Source organism: Brienomyrus brachyistius, chromosome 15 (assembly GCF_023856365.1).
Source record: "Brienomyrus brachyistius isolate T26 chromosome 15, BBRACH_0.4, whole genome shotgun sequence".
NCBI classification, from domain to species: domain Eukaryota; kingdom Metazoa; phylum Chordata; class Actinopteri; order Osteoglossiformes; family Mormyridae; genus Brienomyrus; species Brienomyrus brachyistius.
The window spans coordinates 7,922,600-7,940,443 of record NC_064547.1 but is presented as its reverse complement, the minus strand read 5'-3'; the positions used below and the strand labels follow the sequence as shown (position 1 = coordinate 7,940,443).

The following is a 17,844-nucleotide window of genomic DNA, read 5'->3' as shown; positions in this document are numbered from 1 at the left end:
TTACCTGCATTTCTTGGGTTCAGTGAGCTCAGTGTCAATCTAAAATCAATTTTGTACGTGTTAAAAAACCTAACGGTAATAATGGAATAAAAAAGATCAATATTGCCCTTGGAGAACTGCAAAGTAGAGGAGAAAGTAGAACCAGAAAAGTTTATTTCTGGACACAAGTTTTGATAATATTTTCTGGTTGATTTCAGTCTTGGTGAGACTTGATGGTAACATACTAAAGTCTCTCCTTGAGAAAATTTACAATTGCAATGTACAGTTAGCAAAATCAATCAGTGTTATTACTGAAACATTAAGAGGGTCGGAGACAAAGATTACGATTTATGCAAATAAGGAAAAATAATTTAAGAAAGACAGAATCTGAAGTCATAAAATGCCATAACCTAGGTACGAAAAAATGTAATGGCTCTCACAAAGCTGTCAGTGCATTAATATAACATTTCTTGAATGAAAAGAGAGTTGTTGGACTAATTAATTATGCACACTATCTTGCTTTCACTGTCCTCTCAAGCAACCTGGTGTCACTGCATGCAAGAGGTGAGATGCTGCTCTAGACTTACGACATTAATGAGAACTATCACAGTCGCAAGGTGAGACCTAAGGCATTGCGGCAATGCTGTTAAATGTAGCTAGCGGTGATGGAGCCGATTAGCAACCAGTGTGCTATAAATAGCCAGTGTTTCTCAGAACCACACCCATTTGTTGGTCCACTAAGCACCGATGTAAGAGACACCAAGATCTCGATAAATTTGCAGTACATAAATTACCACGAATTTGCTCAAGGTCTTGCTGATTAATTATAAACTTTGTAATCATCACCTAAAGGTGCCCCAGAATGCCAAAAGCAGTTTTAATCATCTTTGAGTTGGCATTAACATACTACGCTTATGATACGTGCTTCTGCTTCTCTGTGCAGAAATGCTAAGGTAAATCACAAAAGGCCTCCTGTTTCAACACCTTTGAAAACATACATAAAATTGAGAGGTATACACTCATAAATAGAGAAATGAATAATAAGATCTTCTCCTTTGTGATTGACCTGAACAAAGCTGGTGTGTATCAGAGACACAAATAAACCAATGACAACTTTTTATGGGAAAAACCAAAGCCAGCTAAACCCCATAAAACAGCAATTTGGGTCCACATATTATTATAAAATTAATGGACAGTTGTAAAAGCAAAATGCTAAGCTGTTAGCTAAAGGTTCATGCTTCTGGAATTACTATCCTGCCATTCTCTTGGCTTGACTTTTCTTGGATATGCTTTTGCACATGATTTTTAGCACCCAGACGAAGAGCCATCAAGAGGATTATGAAGAAGCCCGGCTCATATTTTTGATTAATGGTGCTGGGCAACTCGAACACCAGTGCTAACAAGCTGCATGTGGAGTCTACTAATCATTCCTTCAGCTAATAAATAAATCATACCAAAATGAAAGGGAGAACTTCTCGATTTTATGGCAAAGTTGCCAATACTGTGGCTTATTAAATCTCGTATAGACTTCTACCGATAGACTTCTGCTTAAAACTCCCCTCACCGGCTCTAAGAACTACAGAATGTACTTGCAAAAATACAAAAATAATGCCATTCACGGGAAAAATATTATAATACCAATTAAAATATTCTTTAATTTTATAAGGATTTGGATTCCAGATTATAAGCACCTATACCTGATTGAATAAGAAAAGCTGTTTCTGCTTAGAGTACTGGCTCTGTCCTATCATTACTTTAGTCACTATTATAACATTATATATATATATATATATATATATATATATATATATATATATATATATATATATATATATATATATATATATATAATGTATTCAACTTACATCCTAAAAGTGTCTTAAGCAGACCCTGTAGCCAGGGGTAAAAACAAAAACAAAAAGAGTGGTGTGTTACTATCCCTTTAAGGGTTTTCAGATGTTTTCTTCATAGGAAAAGCAAATGACTTCTATTCCAAAATATTTTATCTTTAGTTTACAAATTAAAGTTAAAAGGGGCGGCAAAGAATCACTTCCCAAAACTCCAGTGATCTTCAGTTAGGACATCCTAAAGACGACCGAGTGCTGCAGCGCAGATGGAGATGAACACATGGGCTGGATGCTTTGTAAGAATGCCTTGCTGCCTTCCGCTTAGAAAGGATCGGAGCCACTGTTCCCAGCCAGATGGCAGCGTTATGTAACACAACACACCAAGAGAAAAAAAACGCAGAAAAGTGCATAGCTGGCTCAGTAAGAGAGTCACGAGGTCATACGTTTCCACTTGAAGGTGCTCAAGCTGGAAGTCTGAGGGGAATCCCTGTGCAGGTGTGGAGGTATATTCCATTTTTTCTCCTGGTAGAGGAATTTATGATTGTTTGCTTAAGCTTGCCAATGCATCTGTGTATGGGAGGAGAGTAGCTGATGTGCGGAGAACCCTGTAGGAGCGGAGGAATTACGCCAGGTGTGCAAGTATTGTTCTGATTTTCTGACTGATAGCAAATGGAAACATTTTTGGGGCAAAAAAAGTATAGCTGAAACATCGCAAAGAAGACCAGGTGGCTAGATAGTAGTAGGTTCCATCACTCAGAAACAAGCTGATGACCTAGGGTCAGGTTTTTGCCTTGTATTTGTCCTAGATAAAAACCAGGGGTGAGTTTCCTGTAGCCTTCTTAATGTTACGTTGTCTATCTAGGCATAGAACTTACGAACAACATACTGTAGCGTTGAAGAGGCTTCGGGAAACTCCCCCCAGATTGCGATAAGTTTGCAGTGAAATGTTCCACTTTCTCTTCCCTATTCATATTTCCCAAGTCAAAAAATCAGGAGTTCATGTAAAGAAATGGTCTGATATTTGATAAAAAAACACATACATTGAGTATTCATTGTTTTAATAGGCCTATACATTCACTAAGTGGTGGACCCCAGACTTCTGGAGGTAGATTCATAGTTACTTGCTTATATAAAGAAATTAAAAATGAATTTCATTATTTTCAATCCTTAACTGGCCTCGCTTATTCAAATCATCTGAAAAATTAGCCAGTTAGAAGGAGTGTCTGACTGGCAATGTTTAATCCTGTGATGTTAAGCAATATGTTACTTGGTAACATTTTAAGTCGACTTCTTAATGAAATTCTCTATTTGCAACTTAATACGGTGGGCAACGTGGGAAGTATTATGAACAAAGAAAAAATGTAACAATGCTTAGGCTAATATTTAGTCATCGTGGGTGACAGTTTAAAGACCAATAATCTGCATTTATTCAAAGTCAGCATCGTCTGGAAGGTACAGATGGTGCCGATCTGTTGCTGGTGTCCATTTTTTTACAAGCATGGTTAAAACTGCATAAAATATTTTATGAATAGAAAGCATGAGAACAGGCCAGTAATCAAAATGGAACAGAATGTGCTGTAAGAAAGTGCTACATAATAAACGCAATGTGATATGTTATCTTACTGACCACATATTGAATGAAAAATGTTATCTCTTGTTGCAACAACAGCCTGTTCTTAACATTATTCTGCAGTGTTGTGATTTTACCGTTATCTGACATCTTCTGCATGCCCTGTTCTTATCATTGATAACCAGGGGATGAAAAGAAACACTTTAATTCTTCTAGAAGACAGCAAACCCAAATCTGACAGTGATCTTGTCTAACGCTAGCAGCCAATAATGAGCTGTTTCCCATAAACATATTGTTAGTCTTTTGGGTGTGAACCTCTTAATTTTATGTGATATATTTTGTACATTTGTACATAAAAAAGTGGGCAGTAGCGGCCTAATGGTTAAGGAAGCGCATCTACAATTGAAAGGTTGCTGGTTCGAATCCCTGACCAGCAAGGTTCTGCTCCCAAGTATTGCTGCCCAGGCACTGAATTGGGTTCCCCCGGCTATGTTTTGATATCACATATGGATTAAATGCAGAGGACACGTTGTGTGGTGCGTCATCACTAAATTCTAATATTTTTTTAATATTTTGACTGCAACATTTTCTGTACTGCACCAATGGGATATTATACACACACCAAGTCTGCTCAAAGTATATAACGATTTTAAGAATGACTATGGTACTATTTTAATTCTGCTGGTAATTCTGATTCACTAGTCTTTACATTTTCCATAATCCAAAATAAGGTCACATTAACAGCTTCAGAAAAGGTAACATAAGCAGTATTGTTATAATACTATCTAACTGTTGTAATAGTATCTAACCTGTGGACACATAGATCTTATTAACAATTTCTGGTCTAAATTGCAGTGCATGTGAAAGCAATGGGCCTTTTTGGATAAGCAACTGCAGCTTCATTGGACGACATCTTCAGTCTGTGCTTTCACTGATATTTTACATAATTCCTAGACATTACAAACTCTTTCCATGTTTCAGTTCACATTGTGTCTTTCCCTGGAAAAGATGCAAGCCTTCAGTGGAAACAGTAGTAGGTTTGCATAGTGATATCCCCTAAAATATACAGAGCCATTTTCTGAGAGGCAGAATCGTTGGACTGCATCTCGTGTGAAATTTTTAAGCATATTTCAGCCTGACAGCATTTTAAAAAATCTAAGAAAATAGCAGCACTCCAGGCCATCTGGCACATGAACCTTGAACAGTCATCTGTCAACAGCGTTTCTATGGTAGCACAGCAATACACGAACTAAGCCTGACCTCAGTGAGGTAAAACAAAATGCAAAGATTCTCCTATTTTGTTACTGTGCAGGATTATTCAACATGGGTTTCAATCATTATGGTATTACTGCAATGAATATTTTCTGTTGTAGCTCGTATTCTACACTGTGTAAAAAAATAGGTGTAATAACCAAGACTGGAAGATAATGCCCAATCCATATCTGAATTAAAATCCAGCAAATCTAGTAACTTTACAGTACTTCATAAACCACAGATTCAGTATGTAACCATCCATTACAGAATGGCAGGATGCTAGAGCCTTAATAGGATGAATATAATATGGAAATAAATCGTTACATCATTGAATCTTGAATTAAAACTTTTTAAAAATCTCTAAACATGGCAAAAACTATGAAAATGGGTTGAATCAATAAATAAAGATTCAACAGTTTCCACATATCATCATGTGTTCCGTGTTCAAATGGTATTTTAAAAAGGGGATTCAAGGTTAATTTAGCAAGAGTGACACCATGTGGCAAAGCTACGACTCTTCATCTAATCTTTATGCAGTCACAAAACACGTTCCCATTTATTACCTTGTAAATGTGCATGTGGCCACGCTCCCTAACAGTGTTATACAGTATTATGCACGCTAAGACTGCATATCAATGAAAGATATTTTTCATTGTTCGAGACTGACAAAAAGAAAAACAGGAAGAAACAAAATCAATATGTGTTTATAGAATGCGAAGATAACAATGGGTTGATGCATAATAATACAAAGGGGTGATTGAGATAGTGATCATAATAGCATGAATACACATGAGCAGAGACCCCTGCAGCTTCTCCTTCATTATGTATTCAGTACTGCTCGGCACTATGGGTGGAGTCCTGTGACACCACCACCACCATAATAAGCACATGTAAGATGATGGCCAGAAATGGAGAAGGGTTAGAGAAAAAACAGCTGTGTTTCAATATGTAGCACATCTACTGCATTATTGGAAAGTGCAAAAAGAAGGTCAGTATCAACTTCCTAGTTTTAGGAATTTAATCACACTGTCAAAAAGATCTTGTGCTACTAGATGACATTTCAGGGAGTATGAAGAAATTTCACATGAAAAATGAACTACCTGACAAACACTGGCAGGAGCTATAAATACCTAAATGCTTGTGTATGTTTGTTGGAATCACTGACGTCACTCAGGACTGAGGACAAAGTCCCTCTGTCTTTCCATACACAGTGGGACAACATTTTTGATAACAGAACGTAGAATTTATCCAGTGCTGATTCTTTCATAATAGGAAAAACGTGTCCTACAGGTTTCCTACAAAGAGAGCATTCACTTTCTCTGCAGTGGGAGAAAAGGTCAGACAGAAATAAAATTTTTTTCCATATAAAATCTATTTTATAGCCAATTGTTTTACTGACAAAACAGTAGTATTATTTGCTCAAAGTATCATTTCTCAAACTCAAATTTTGACTGTTTTCATGCCACATTTGCATGTCATAGAAGGTAACCCTGAATTGACCTGCAGAGTGGATGGGCTTCCAATTAGGGCTGCACCCTGCCTTATTTCCTAAGCTTACAGTGACTGCTTTAAATATTAGAGACATTTCATATCATGGTAAACATGTAAGCATTTTATCATGTATTTGACCTACATGCTATGCATGTATAATAAAACTTTGAGTAAGCTTCGAAATAACCCTAATTTATTATTATTATATTATTATAGTAATTTACATAGTAGGGGGCGTCATGGTGGTGCAGTGGCTAGCACTGTTGCCTCACACCTCTGGGACCTGGGTTCGAGTCTCCGCCTGGGTCACATGTGTGCAGAGTTTGCATGTTCTCCCCATGTCGTCGTGGGGTTTCCTCCGGGTACTCCGGTTTCCCCCCACAGTCCAAAAACATGCTGAGGCTACTTGGACTTGCTAAATTGCCCGTAGGTGTGCATGTGTGAGTGACTGGTGTGTGAGTGTGCCCTGCGATGGGCTGGCCCCTCATGCCTAGTGCCCATTGCTTCCGGGATAGGCTCTGGACCCCCCCGCGACCCAGTAGGATAAGCGGTTTGGAAAATGGATGGATGGATGGCAGTATGCATAGTATATTAAAGCACACACACACTATATACATATGTGCGTATGTGAGGCTCAATGAACATCAAGATGTGTGATGAAACACATCTGCATAAAAATGCCCTGTAACTTTACATTGTATGTTGTCAATGTTCATGTCTTAAGAAGACTTAATGTACTTTATCTGTCAGCAGTTCAATAATGTCCAGGTACCTATTTTTTCTGCAAAGACCACAACTAGCTCATCAAATCACTGTCCTGCAGATTTCTGCTTAGATTGTCTCTTGCACTTGTTGCCAACAATTAATTGGAAATGCAGTCTATGCGCAATTATGCCTAGTGTGCTGGTGATGTACTCTCTATATTGCATGTATATTGCTTTGGACAAAAAGTCCACCAAATAAATACAATTATAAATGATATATACTCATTCCGTTCCTATAGGAGAGGAACAGGACTGAAGTTGTGACCGAAAAAGTTTTAAAACATGCTATTCATACTTGAATTGGATGCGTAATGTGCTTCAGTAACTGTAAACACACCAACAAGCTACCAATGGATTTTGAATAGATTGGATGTGGAGTGCTGGTAAAGACTGTGGACAGGTAACCAAAGCTCTGTCAGTCTGGGGGTAAGGACTGGTCCTTGACTCAGTACCTAAGATCATGTCTTTCGGAATAGAGGAACAGATTAAGAAGAAAGAGAATAGCAGAAACACAACTGTAGGAGGTGATAATAACAGTCCTGTTCAGTGGAAATGTAGGGAGTCATGTTTACAAACACATTTAACTCAGAATTTCATCATTCCCGACAGCTAAATAAAAGAGGATATATTCTGTGAGCTAAGCAACCACTGCACGCATCCTTGCATTTAATTGTCACTATTAGCTGTACCAGACACGGTCTGGCATTTACTGCACCACATTACCCTTGTGTTATTCCTCTGGCATAGTCTGACTCCTTTGGATCACTTAGCATTGTACTTCATTATATCTGATTAGGTAGAAGCCAGACCTCTTAAGCATGAAATTACCCAGTCGTCTGTTGATCTTTCTTTTCAGACTCACACTCAGGAGTGTCTGGTCCTGAACTCAGACATCTGGTCTGTGAAGGTACCCAGGGAGAAAGTCCAACATGTTTAGTCTGACCTTATCCTGATCTAGCCATCCTCACTGAACCCCCTCCAGGTGTCCTGCCTTCAGCGACCGGATCACATGACATCAATCAACAACCTCCTGCACCCATCTATAGTGAACAGAAGGTTTGCATATGTACAGGGAAAAGACCAATCTGTAAAGTGTACATTTGGAGGAATGTTACTTTCTGAGAACCTTACTGAGTTATTCAGTTATTTATAATGAATTTTCACCTTACAAGAGAAATACACTTTTTAATTATTCCCGCAAAAATCAGTGGAGAAGCGCTTTGCAAAAATTTTATACCTAAATTATTATTATGTGTCACATCATATAATACTTAAAATAACAAAAATTTAAAGTGCTTCTTATAAAATGACCTCCTGTACAGACAGCGCCCCCTTCTGAGGAGTGTCAATAAACCCGAGTCACCCGATTCTCTGTATTCTTCATTACTGAGGAGAATTAGAGCAAGATGGTAGGAAGTTTCATAGTTTCATATGTTACTCAGTGCCGTTCCCCTTTGATGACCATCACACTATAATTGTCTCCATATCTATATTCCAGAATAAATTCAGAGAAAAATTTGCCCGATTTTATAATAGAGCAGCTACAGTAAAGCCCTTTAAATCTTTATAGTAATGCTAAATTTGATTAAAAAGAAACACCTCTTAAGAATAAAAAATGTTTATTTAAATTCAATACATTTCATATTTACAGTATCTATATTTTACTTCCATCACATTTATATAGTTAGACTCCAATGAAATCCATTAAGAATTTTAAAACCGATTATTGCATTTTCTAGTTCTGGCATTTGAATTACAAGTGTCATTTTACATACTCAGTCACATATACGTATGTATGTATGGAGGAACTGTCGTGACTAATTGGTACTTGGGCAAATTCGATCTCAAAGAGATTGTATAATTTATTGAAGGTACAGTCATGTAAGTGAAAATAATATAAATATTCAACCGTATGTATCAAAATATACATAGGAACATTGACTTCTAGCTTTTGAAATAGTGACTACTGCAGCACCATGACAACAGCGGCAACCGGTCGGCACCTCGAAAACAAAGCAGAAGAACATGTGATTTATTAACATATAAATAAAGTAAGCACGGAACCATATGACCAAATTCACAGAAGTACTCTTACAACAGAACGTTTCTTGATGTAACCAGTACATTCAACGAGAAGGAAAACCTTAAATACAAGTACCTTTCGTATAGCTGAAGGCAAAACATCAAGGAGGTAGAGCACCATCTGATACGATGTACATGTCCAGAATGGACAACGTAAAAAAATAATTACATATCAAAAACTTTGAGAATGCAATACAATATTGACAATGAATCCATAAGCTATTGCACTTAGAGGAGTTTTTGTTTAGAGAGTACTAGCTAGAGAGATTAATCCTCTCTGGGATGTTAAGAGCAGCTAGGTAGTAGAATACAAGCTTCTCCATGTGTTAAGGGTGTTATTTATTGAATAGTGATCTGTTTGTCTTTCAAAACTATACATTTTTTATACATACTGGTACACAATGTTGTCCTGTACTTCCTTGATCTGGCCTTATGCTCCTAAAGACAGTAGTCCGTTACTGTCCTGCTGGGGTGCTTCTCATGGAAATCCATTCCATGAGGGTCCAAATACCTCTTTGGACCTCTTCAAGGACTGACGTATTGATGGTTTCTAGCAGGTATGGAGAGAGGTTCACAGAAAGCAGACAGGTCCCACCTCAAGGTCCTGCCGCTGGTGGTAGCCCTGCTGGGCGGCGGGAAACACTTGGAAGTTCACAACAGGGAGCTGCTGGCTGTCCTGAGTTCGGAAGAAGAAGCGTGACTGGTGCCAGCTGCCATCTTGAATCTGGGAAAAGAGGACACTATGGTAAGAAAGTCTGAGGGGTGAAATTTGAAACATTATAGTGGGAAGAAGTCACCCATCAAAGGGGTCTTGGATGTCAGTGGCTCTTAAAAAATTCCAAATAAGGTCCAAGCAGACATGATTACTACCTTGCACCCATCTAGAAGCACATGTGGTTCAAGTAATGTGTAATCCTCAAGCATTTGTCCGTTCCACCCCACAAAGCGCACAGACTTCTTCAGCCAGTTTGAATTTGTGGTTTTCGACGCTACTGTGGTAAGACAGCGGACAGCAATGGTCTGCGTAGCCTCCGTGCTCAACAAGTGAAGAAATTTCATCTGGACTGTTTTAATGCCAAACTCCATCTGTGGTTGAGGGGGCAATAGGAGGATAAGGAGTTAGAGAAGCATTTTTCGCACAAACATCTGCAGATATTTCCAGGTGACCCACAGGGACCATCTTTTGTTTCTGTCAGGCAACACTTGTGAGTGAAGAATTCAGACTGTTTTAGTGCAAGAACTTTTGGAATTAGTATTTTTTTGTGGGGAGGGAGGGTACTTGGTGATTAATCTGCACTTAGAAAAGTTTCCATCTTGAATACCCTCTTTATGTAATAAGGAGCCTGACCTGAAATATTTTATATAACATGTGGCTACATGAACAAAAGTGCACACATATTGGGTAAAAATGCTTGAGACCTCACAGCACCAAGACCATTGTAAAAAGATTAGAAGGTTTAAAAGCTGCAGTAGCATAAGAACATAAAATGTGGAACAAAACACTCTAATCCATTTGTACATAATATTAATACATACTAATTTGATCATAATCTCAGTAAATATCAATGAAACCCAACCAATCATCACCAATTAAATATCTTATATATTGTCAAAATATTCATCTATCCATTTTTCAAACCGCTCATCCTTCTGGGTTGCGGGGGTTCCGGAGCCTATCCCGGAAGCTATGGGCACGAGGCAGGGAACAACCCAGGATGGGGGCCAGCCCATCGCAGGGCACATTCACACACCATTCGCTCACACATGCACTTCTATGGGCAATTAGCCTCAGCATGTTTTTGGACTGCGGGGGGAAACCGGAGTACCCGGAGGAAACCCCACGATGACATGGGGAGAACATGCAAACTCCACACATATGTAACTGGAGACTCATACTCGGGTCCCAGAGGTGGGAGGCAACAATGCTAAGCACTGTACCACCATGCTGCCCTGTCAAAATATCTCAAAGGAAAAAAACTGATTTATTTTTTACTTAAAATAACGCACACAACAACTGAAGTGCCTGAAATACATTAGTAACCTATAAAACAAATAATAATAGGATAAAGAACAATATTGCTTCATTATAGAACACATATCTACCTTAAAATGTATTGATAGATAGTGTTTACTTTAGTAATACATTGGACAGTTCCAAAAACTATGATAAGTGATATTTAAATTTTTCTTAATAGTATTTTAATATTAGGGTGCATAAAGTTTAGCTAAGACATTTTGCAAATTTTATTGCTTGGCACAATAAAAGCAATATTCCAAACCCTCCCCGAGAGAGTTACATTCACTGCATGTGAAGCTGTAGGCTGAGAATTCCTGTCTGAATGCATTCCCACGTTTTGTGGTGGGGTCACCATACCTTATGCACAGCAAGTGGGTGGATGCATGTTTGGCCACCTGCAGTAAAATTGCAGAAGACCTTAATGGCATCTGATGGACATCCAAGGTTGGGATCTATCCAGAACCACCCTAAAAATATACAAATACGCACATGACAAACTCAGGCTCCTTTCAGGTCATTCTGTGTTTCAATGAAGTGACAATGTCAAGGAACATCAACGCAAAAGGAGAAAAGTGAGGAGGAAATCGGCGTCCTCACCATCCGACAGCCGCTGGTGGCAGTCTAGCAGGTCCTTGCAGAGCCTCGCGGGGTTGGAATGGGTACCCAGGGGTCTCTTAATGCTCTCGATCACACCACTCAGGTACTGCAGCGTCTTAAGGATCTCAGCAGTGAGGTCGGATACAGAAACCTCTGTGTTCTGGTAGCTCTGGCTCAATGCATTAAAGGTCTGTGCAGCCCACAAAGGACAGGAGCATGCATAGAAAGGGGTAAAAAAGTGACCATGTGCACAGAAGATGTTGCCCCATGCCACCAATGCAAAACCAGGCATGCCGGTTATTAAAGCATGAAATGCATCAAAAGAACACGTAAGCCAGGGCAGTAAAGCAGAGAATCCATGAAGAAACAGGAGGCAAGTTTATATGGTTACGTTTTTATTTCAGGAAATAATGGTCATGAACAGCCAAAAGCAGGAGTTAGTGTCGATGTTGTATATGTACCCAAATAATTGTGAAATTGGCATCCATTCCACAGTAAAGAAAGAAAAAAAAAACACATTTATTAATGCATTTTGGTAATGACAGTTTTTTTCCTGCAATTTTCCTTGCAGAAATCCACAATTCAATACCGTAAAATTCAAGCGAATGATACAATTACGGTTGCAAAGGGCCAGTAAATCTCGGGAAACTTTCCATTCAATGGGAAGTTAAACGGGAATTCTGGAAACTTTCCATGGGAATATATGGGAATTAACAGAACATTCCTAGAATTTTGCTATCATAGTTACAGTTAGAATAATTTGGCCTGAGAACGGAACTATTTACCTCGATACGCAGAGCAGAAGTGGTTTCAATCAAGGCTTGTACAGCTGCATTAAGACTTAGGTGTGTCTGGAAGGAGGTACACAACACCAAGTGTAAATGAATTATCAGCGATAATCTCAGAACATAGTTACTTTTGCTGTGTCCTAGTTCACAGTTTGGATGACTGTGCAGCAACAACAAACTAATATGAATTGCCTCTAGGCTAAAAAAAAATTTCCCCTTTTCCTTCACAGAAATATGAAATCTGATTCTGGGCTTAATGGGACACTAACCCCTAATAGGCAAAACATTCCGCAAAGCTTTCCACTTTCCAACTCAGCCAGAACGTCAGATAAGACCAGCGTGCTCACACTTGCCACCCCCAAAGCGTTATTCCTAGAATCAGTCGCATCTTGCCCTCATGATGAACTTGGAGCATTTAGTAAACATCAGTCCAGTGGCCTCTGGGAAATCTCACACAAAAATGCCACAACTGGGCATCAACTTCGCTCAGCTCATAATAAACATTTCATTGTCAGTTCTTACCGTCCGACCTGGAGCGCCAGGAGGACCCTGAAAAAATAAGGTGAAGCACTAAGGCAGGTAACAAGAATCAGAGCCATTCTTTGCCTATAACACAGTGTTGCGCAGCAAGGAAATCTATTACAGTACGGTTACTTTGCTTTAGAAACAACTGCTGGAGAACAAGCTACCTAAAAAAGCTGAGATGGGATTGGATGAACACTCACCTGTGGGCCTGGGCTACCCTGTGGCCCCTGGGGCCCCTGAAGGACATACAAACAAATTATACTGACAGTGGTCTGTTACAATGAATCCACCAAATGAAGGATGGTAGATCTATTGCTCTATGGATAACGATGAAATCTAAAGCCACAGTTTAATCTGGATTGATCGGGATATTTGAAGCATCGGATACAGAGGAGTGTGATGAACACACACTGGTTCATGAAACATGCAACTGCACAACTGTAGACTATAAAGACATTTCAAACATCAGAGTCGCCTATATGAGTAAAACACTTATCCACCATAACAATTGCTTTTAGCATCTATTGAAAGTTACTTGTGATAGAAATCACATGACGGGTGTTTATTAATATGTGTACTTGATCGTTCTTGTGTTCTTGCATACTTGTTTGACTTCATCTCCCATTGTTGAAATAGAGTTCCAAGAGTCAAGAACGCAAGTATGGAAGATGGTAAAATCCTTGGATGCTGTTCCTGCCCAGCCCCAAATATCAAGGATGCATATCAAGGTTGCATCCTTGGTAAAGAAAACAATCCCATGATTCATTGCATCCCAGGTGTGTTCTTGGGAGGCAAGTTAGAATGACGGCTCTCGCAGAAAACAAGTACAATCTTTGCATTCTTGGTATTGAGAAACACCCAATATGTTATACTGCACAGACTAAAATCGCTAATAGGTGTAAAAATGCACAGATTCATACCATATCCCCAGGGTTTCCTTTGGGTCCTCTGTGCCCCTGTAAATGAACACAGATCATTTATCTGTAGAGTTCCTCAACTGTTTCTACTATGCATAGTTCCTTCAGTACCAGCAGCACATTGAAAGCAGACTTGGCCTCATCCCCTTTTCTGCATGGATAAATACACTTAAGGCGATACAGTAGCATTAAAACATTTTATTACTGAATTTATGCATACATTATTTCCTATTGCCATCTTGTGCTTAAATGAGAATGTAAATACTGCAAGATGATCAAATGAAAATATTCGGCGTAACAAGATGCATTCTTTCAAGAAAGAATGAATATCATTAAAAATGCTTTTGAAAATCTGTGCATTGAGTGTAGCAACATGCAGTAGGTGACGAAAGGTCTGCATTTTTAATATAGCATGTGGTTTTTATGTTTATAATTAGAGAAGAGGAAAACATACAGGCTTTCCCACAGGTCCAATCATGCCAATTGGGCCAGCTGGTCCAGTGATTCCCTGCAGAGAAATGGGAATTTACACAGAACGTGCAGAGACATCCGGAAAAACCAACATGAAGAGCCTTTATTTCAATGGGTTTACCACAATTCCAGCAGGACCTTTGGGTCCTGGAATGCCTTTGAAACCCAGATCTCCATTGGGACCCTGCATTAAAAAAAGAGAAATCTTAACCTTTCTTCCACACAAAAGCATTTACTATCAGCTCTCCAAAACATGCCACCTGAATAAACTTGTACAAACCTTTGGGCCAGGAAATCCTTGAAACCCTCGCATTCCTTGGTCCCCTGGTCCCCCCTGGAGAAGAATTAAATGAAATTAAGACAACACTAAATGATCAGGGCAACACTTTTACTATTTAATACAATTTCTTGAATAGCTTCAGCAACCAATTTTACGAAGGAGTAGAGAGCATTATAAAAAACCCCTTCCTGATTAAGTTGGTATAGTTATAGTCATCAAAATGACCTTTTTCCATCTTTCTAAGGAACTTAAAGCCTAGGCTAAATTTGGGAGTTTGTTTTTTATCGAAAGTATAAAACACTTAATCACAACACAAATAACATTATGACACGGTGTCCTTGCCAAACAGAATTCCTTCCACTCGACCCAGATAAGTTGAAACTAATTCTCTGTGGGAAACTGAAAAGACACACAGATGTGACCAGGCCAGCTGCCCCACCAGCTCTTCATCTCCTGTTAGATCTTTCACAGAAATGAGACAACAGGGTACAGGATGCCAAAGCGCGGGGACACATTTTCAGTTGATAACGTGAATTTGTGTACTTATATCGATAAAACAGGAGGACAGTAAGGTTAGACAGTCAGCTGTATTTGTGGAGAGGATGTTTCCCAGCAGTACCTACCGGCTGTCCTTTCATGCCAGCTTCTCCTTTCTTGCCCTGGTCTGGCTGCATGCCCTCCAGTCCTTTACCCCCTGGGGGTCCCGTCTCCCCTACCAGCCCAGGTTCCCCCTGGCAAAATGCACAGCAGACATCAAGTACCCTGACACACAATATGCAGAGGAATAAGTGAGCTTCTCTTTCCTGCAAATTCCTGGGTTATGCTCATGATCATGAGTTGAGTAAATATTAGCAGCAATACGCCTAGTGGTCACGTGTACCTTCTGCCCTGGGGGACCCTTCTCTCCAGGCATGCCAGGAAGTCCGAGTTCACCTCGAGGACCCGGAAGCCCTGCTTTCCCTTCCATGCCTGCAGCACCATGATGACCCTATAAAGGACCAGAATGCAGGAGGAGAAGTGCAGGCTGGTTACTAAGCCTGTAGAGTCCGATAAACCCAGATCCTGTTTAGAGAAGCAACAGATAAGCAACACATTTCATTTTTTGGCAAGATGGGACAGACAGACATTCGCTTAAAATTCCTGCCATTCATCTTAATGCTATTATATCACAAAAAATGCCAAATATTGTAATTCCAGTTATATGGCACAGATCGTGTTTAACAATGCATGAAAAGTTAGTATCATTGTTTGAGTGGTGAAAAAAATATAACTAAAAGGAAATCAAAAATATGTTTAATATATGCATTTATGTAATAAATATGGCTAAACTAAGAAAAAAACTAAACTTTACAACTGAATCTCAGCTTTCCATATCAGACATGATAGGAATATTCATGAGGTTAATGATAAGCTTCTACAATGGTAAGCATTTTATTGCAGCATTTTATTTATTCTTCACTATAAAGCATGGTTAACTAGTATGGAACTTGGTGATGCCTCTTTACATTTCAGGTTTGTTTTCAGCTGATTTGAAAGCTGGTGGGAGACTTTTTCAGTCATTAAAATTCAGACAATTTAACTGCAAAAAACAGGCTACATAGATCTAAGGATCTTTTTTGCTGGGTTCTAACAAACAAAGCTGCAGGAAGTAGAGCTGAAGACACCAGTGAAATTCCAGAAAAGCATAAGAAAGAACCAAAATTAGTTTGCAGAAGCAACTATAGCGCAGGGATTTGGCAGTAGCTAATGAGAAGACCACACCTTCCTGTCGCTAACGGTGTAAACAGACATTGTGATCGAACAGAGGAAATTAGGGGCAGCCTGGGGGAAATCTGTTTTGGAGAATGATTTAAAGGCTACTGAACTGACAAGAGTGAAAACAATGGCAAGGCTAATGTAGACAGGGAAAGAGTAGTCACTGTACATACTACCTAAGCAGGCTCTTCTATGAATCAGAATCAGAAACAGTTTTATAATTTGAGTGTATGAGGAATTTGGCTTGGAATGCAAGTGCAGCCGTAAGAATTTGAAACTAACAATGCTAAACAAACATGGCAACGGAGCACGAAATTCAACAATAAGATAACAGCTTAAACCAAATCTACAGCACAATAAAAACGAAAACGATATAGCACAACCAAACATAAGTGTAAATATACCTAAATACGTTAATATACCTTTGCTATAGAACTTCACTTTTTATACTTCTTATAAATGCCCCATTTAAAGCCTGTTTTGAACTAAGCACATTCATAAGTGACTCTCCGGTGGAAATTCAGCCAGAAGAATTATATTCTGTCTGGAAGAACAGGCCCTGGCCCAGCTCATCCTTCATCTCCCCTGCTGGGCAATTTATTCAGAGAGGTCTTTCTATCTGCAGTAACAGCGCGGTAAACAGAGTATGGTTAACCTGCAGGTATCCCATTACGCCTGGGTAATCAGCAGCGTAATAGTATGCCCATAGGACGAAGCCTTATTCCTGTCACAACCAAATGACATATGAAGTACTCTGCATCATTGCACCATCCATAAACAATCACACACATTAGTTTACAAAGGCCTAGATTCTAAATCATTTTCATTTATTTATTTCACAATGAAATACTGCTATGACCACAGCTGTTTGGCATAGTGCTTGAGACCAGTCGTTTAACACATTTTTAATTAGTCACTTAGGTGGCTGGTGATTTGCTCGACTAAAAGCACAGGACAGGACTGATTCCCCAGATTGATATGTACCTTACGTCCGGGTTTTCCAGGTATTCCAGGATGACCAGGAAGTCCAGGAGGGCCATCCATCCCGGGATAGCCCTCCATCCCTCTCGATCCAGGTAAACCCAGGGGCCCCTAGAAATCAACATAGCCATACAGTTGCGCTGCTATTGTCATTTGACTAACATTATTTTTTCCCTTGGAATTCTATTCCATGCAAAACATCTGGAAAAATGAAGAAATTCCACGTTGTCATTGATAAACTACATTTTGAAATGAAGTACAATATAAAAGCAAGAGCATTTACAGATAGCATACATTATGCAGCAAAGCAGCCAGGCATTACTGTAACTGCTCTTCCCATTATGCATCACATGACCGCTTAAACTAAAAGGCCATTGGTTCGCTACTGACATCACCCTTATTGCCATTCCAGAACTTAACAGTACAAACAAATAACTCAAGGAGGCCTTAGTGATACTCACTTCATCTCCAAGTTTACCTGCTGGACCCTTCACTCCTCTCTTCCCAGTCAGTCCCTGAAAAACAC

General features: G+C 39.3%; 1 protein-coding gene and 1 long non-coding RNA gene across 2 annotated transcripts in view; one reads left to right on the top strand and one right to left on the bottom strand.

Moving 5' to 3' along the window:
- Positions 1 to 2,102: 2,102 nt before the first annotated feature.
- On the top strand, positions 2,103 to 8,533 carry LOC125708443 (uncharacterized). The gene is made up of 2 exons (XR_007382477.1): positions 2,103 to 2,329; positions 7,762 to 8,533. It is a non-coding gene; the product is annotated as an uncharacterized LOC125708443 (long non-coding RNA).
- Positions 8,508 to 17,844, bottom strand: part of LOC125708409 (collagen alpha-1(XXIV) chain-like) — an 87,832-nt gene continuing 78,495 nt past the window's right edge. The window contains exons 46-60 of the mRNA XM_048975897.1: positions 17,780 to 17,833; positions 17,322 to 17,429; positions 15,463 to 15,570; positions 15,206 to 15,313; positions 14,583 to 14,636; positions 14,424 to 14,486; positions 14,286 to 14,339; positions 13,835 to 13,870; positions 13,115 to 13,150; positions 12,912 to 12,938; positions 12,387 to 12,452; positions 11,602 to 11,791; positions 11,362 to 11,471; positions 9,858 to 10,073; positions 8,508 to 9,711 (exon numbers count right to left, since the gene is read on the bottom strand). Coding sequence (XP_048831854.1) covers positions 9,559 to 9,711; positions 9,858 to 10,073; positions 11,362 to 11,471; positions 11,602 to 11,791; positions 12,387 to 12,452; positions 12,912 to 12,938; positions 13,115 to 13,150; positions 13,835 to 13,870; positions 14,286 to 14,339; positions 14,424 to 14,486; positions 14,583 to 14,636; positions 15,206 to 15,313; positions 15,463 to 15,570; positions 17,322 to 17,429; positions 17,780 to 17,833 — 1,383 coding nt within the window. The 3' untranslated portion in view covers positions 8,508 to 9,558. The remainder of the gene's footprint in view (positions 9,712 to 9,857; positions 10,074 to 11,361; positions 11,472 to 11,601; positions 11,792 to 12,386; positions 12,453 to 12,911; positions 12,939 to 13,114; positions 13,151 to 13,834; positions 13,871 to 14,285; positions 14,340 to 14,423; positions 14,487 to 14,582; positions 14,637 to 15,205; positions 15,314 to 15,462; positions 15,571 to 17,321; positions 17,430 to 17,779; positions 17,834 to 17,844) is intronic.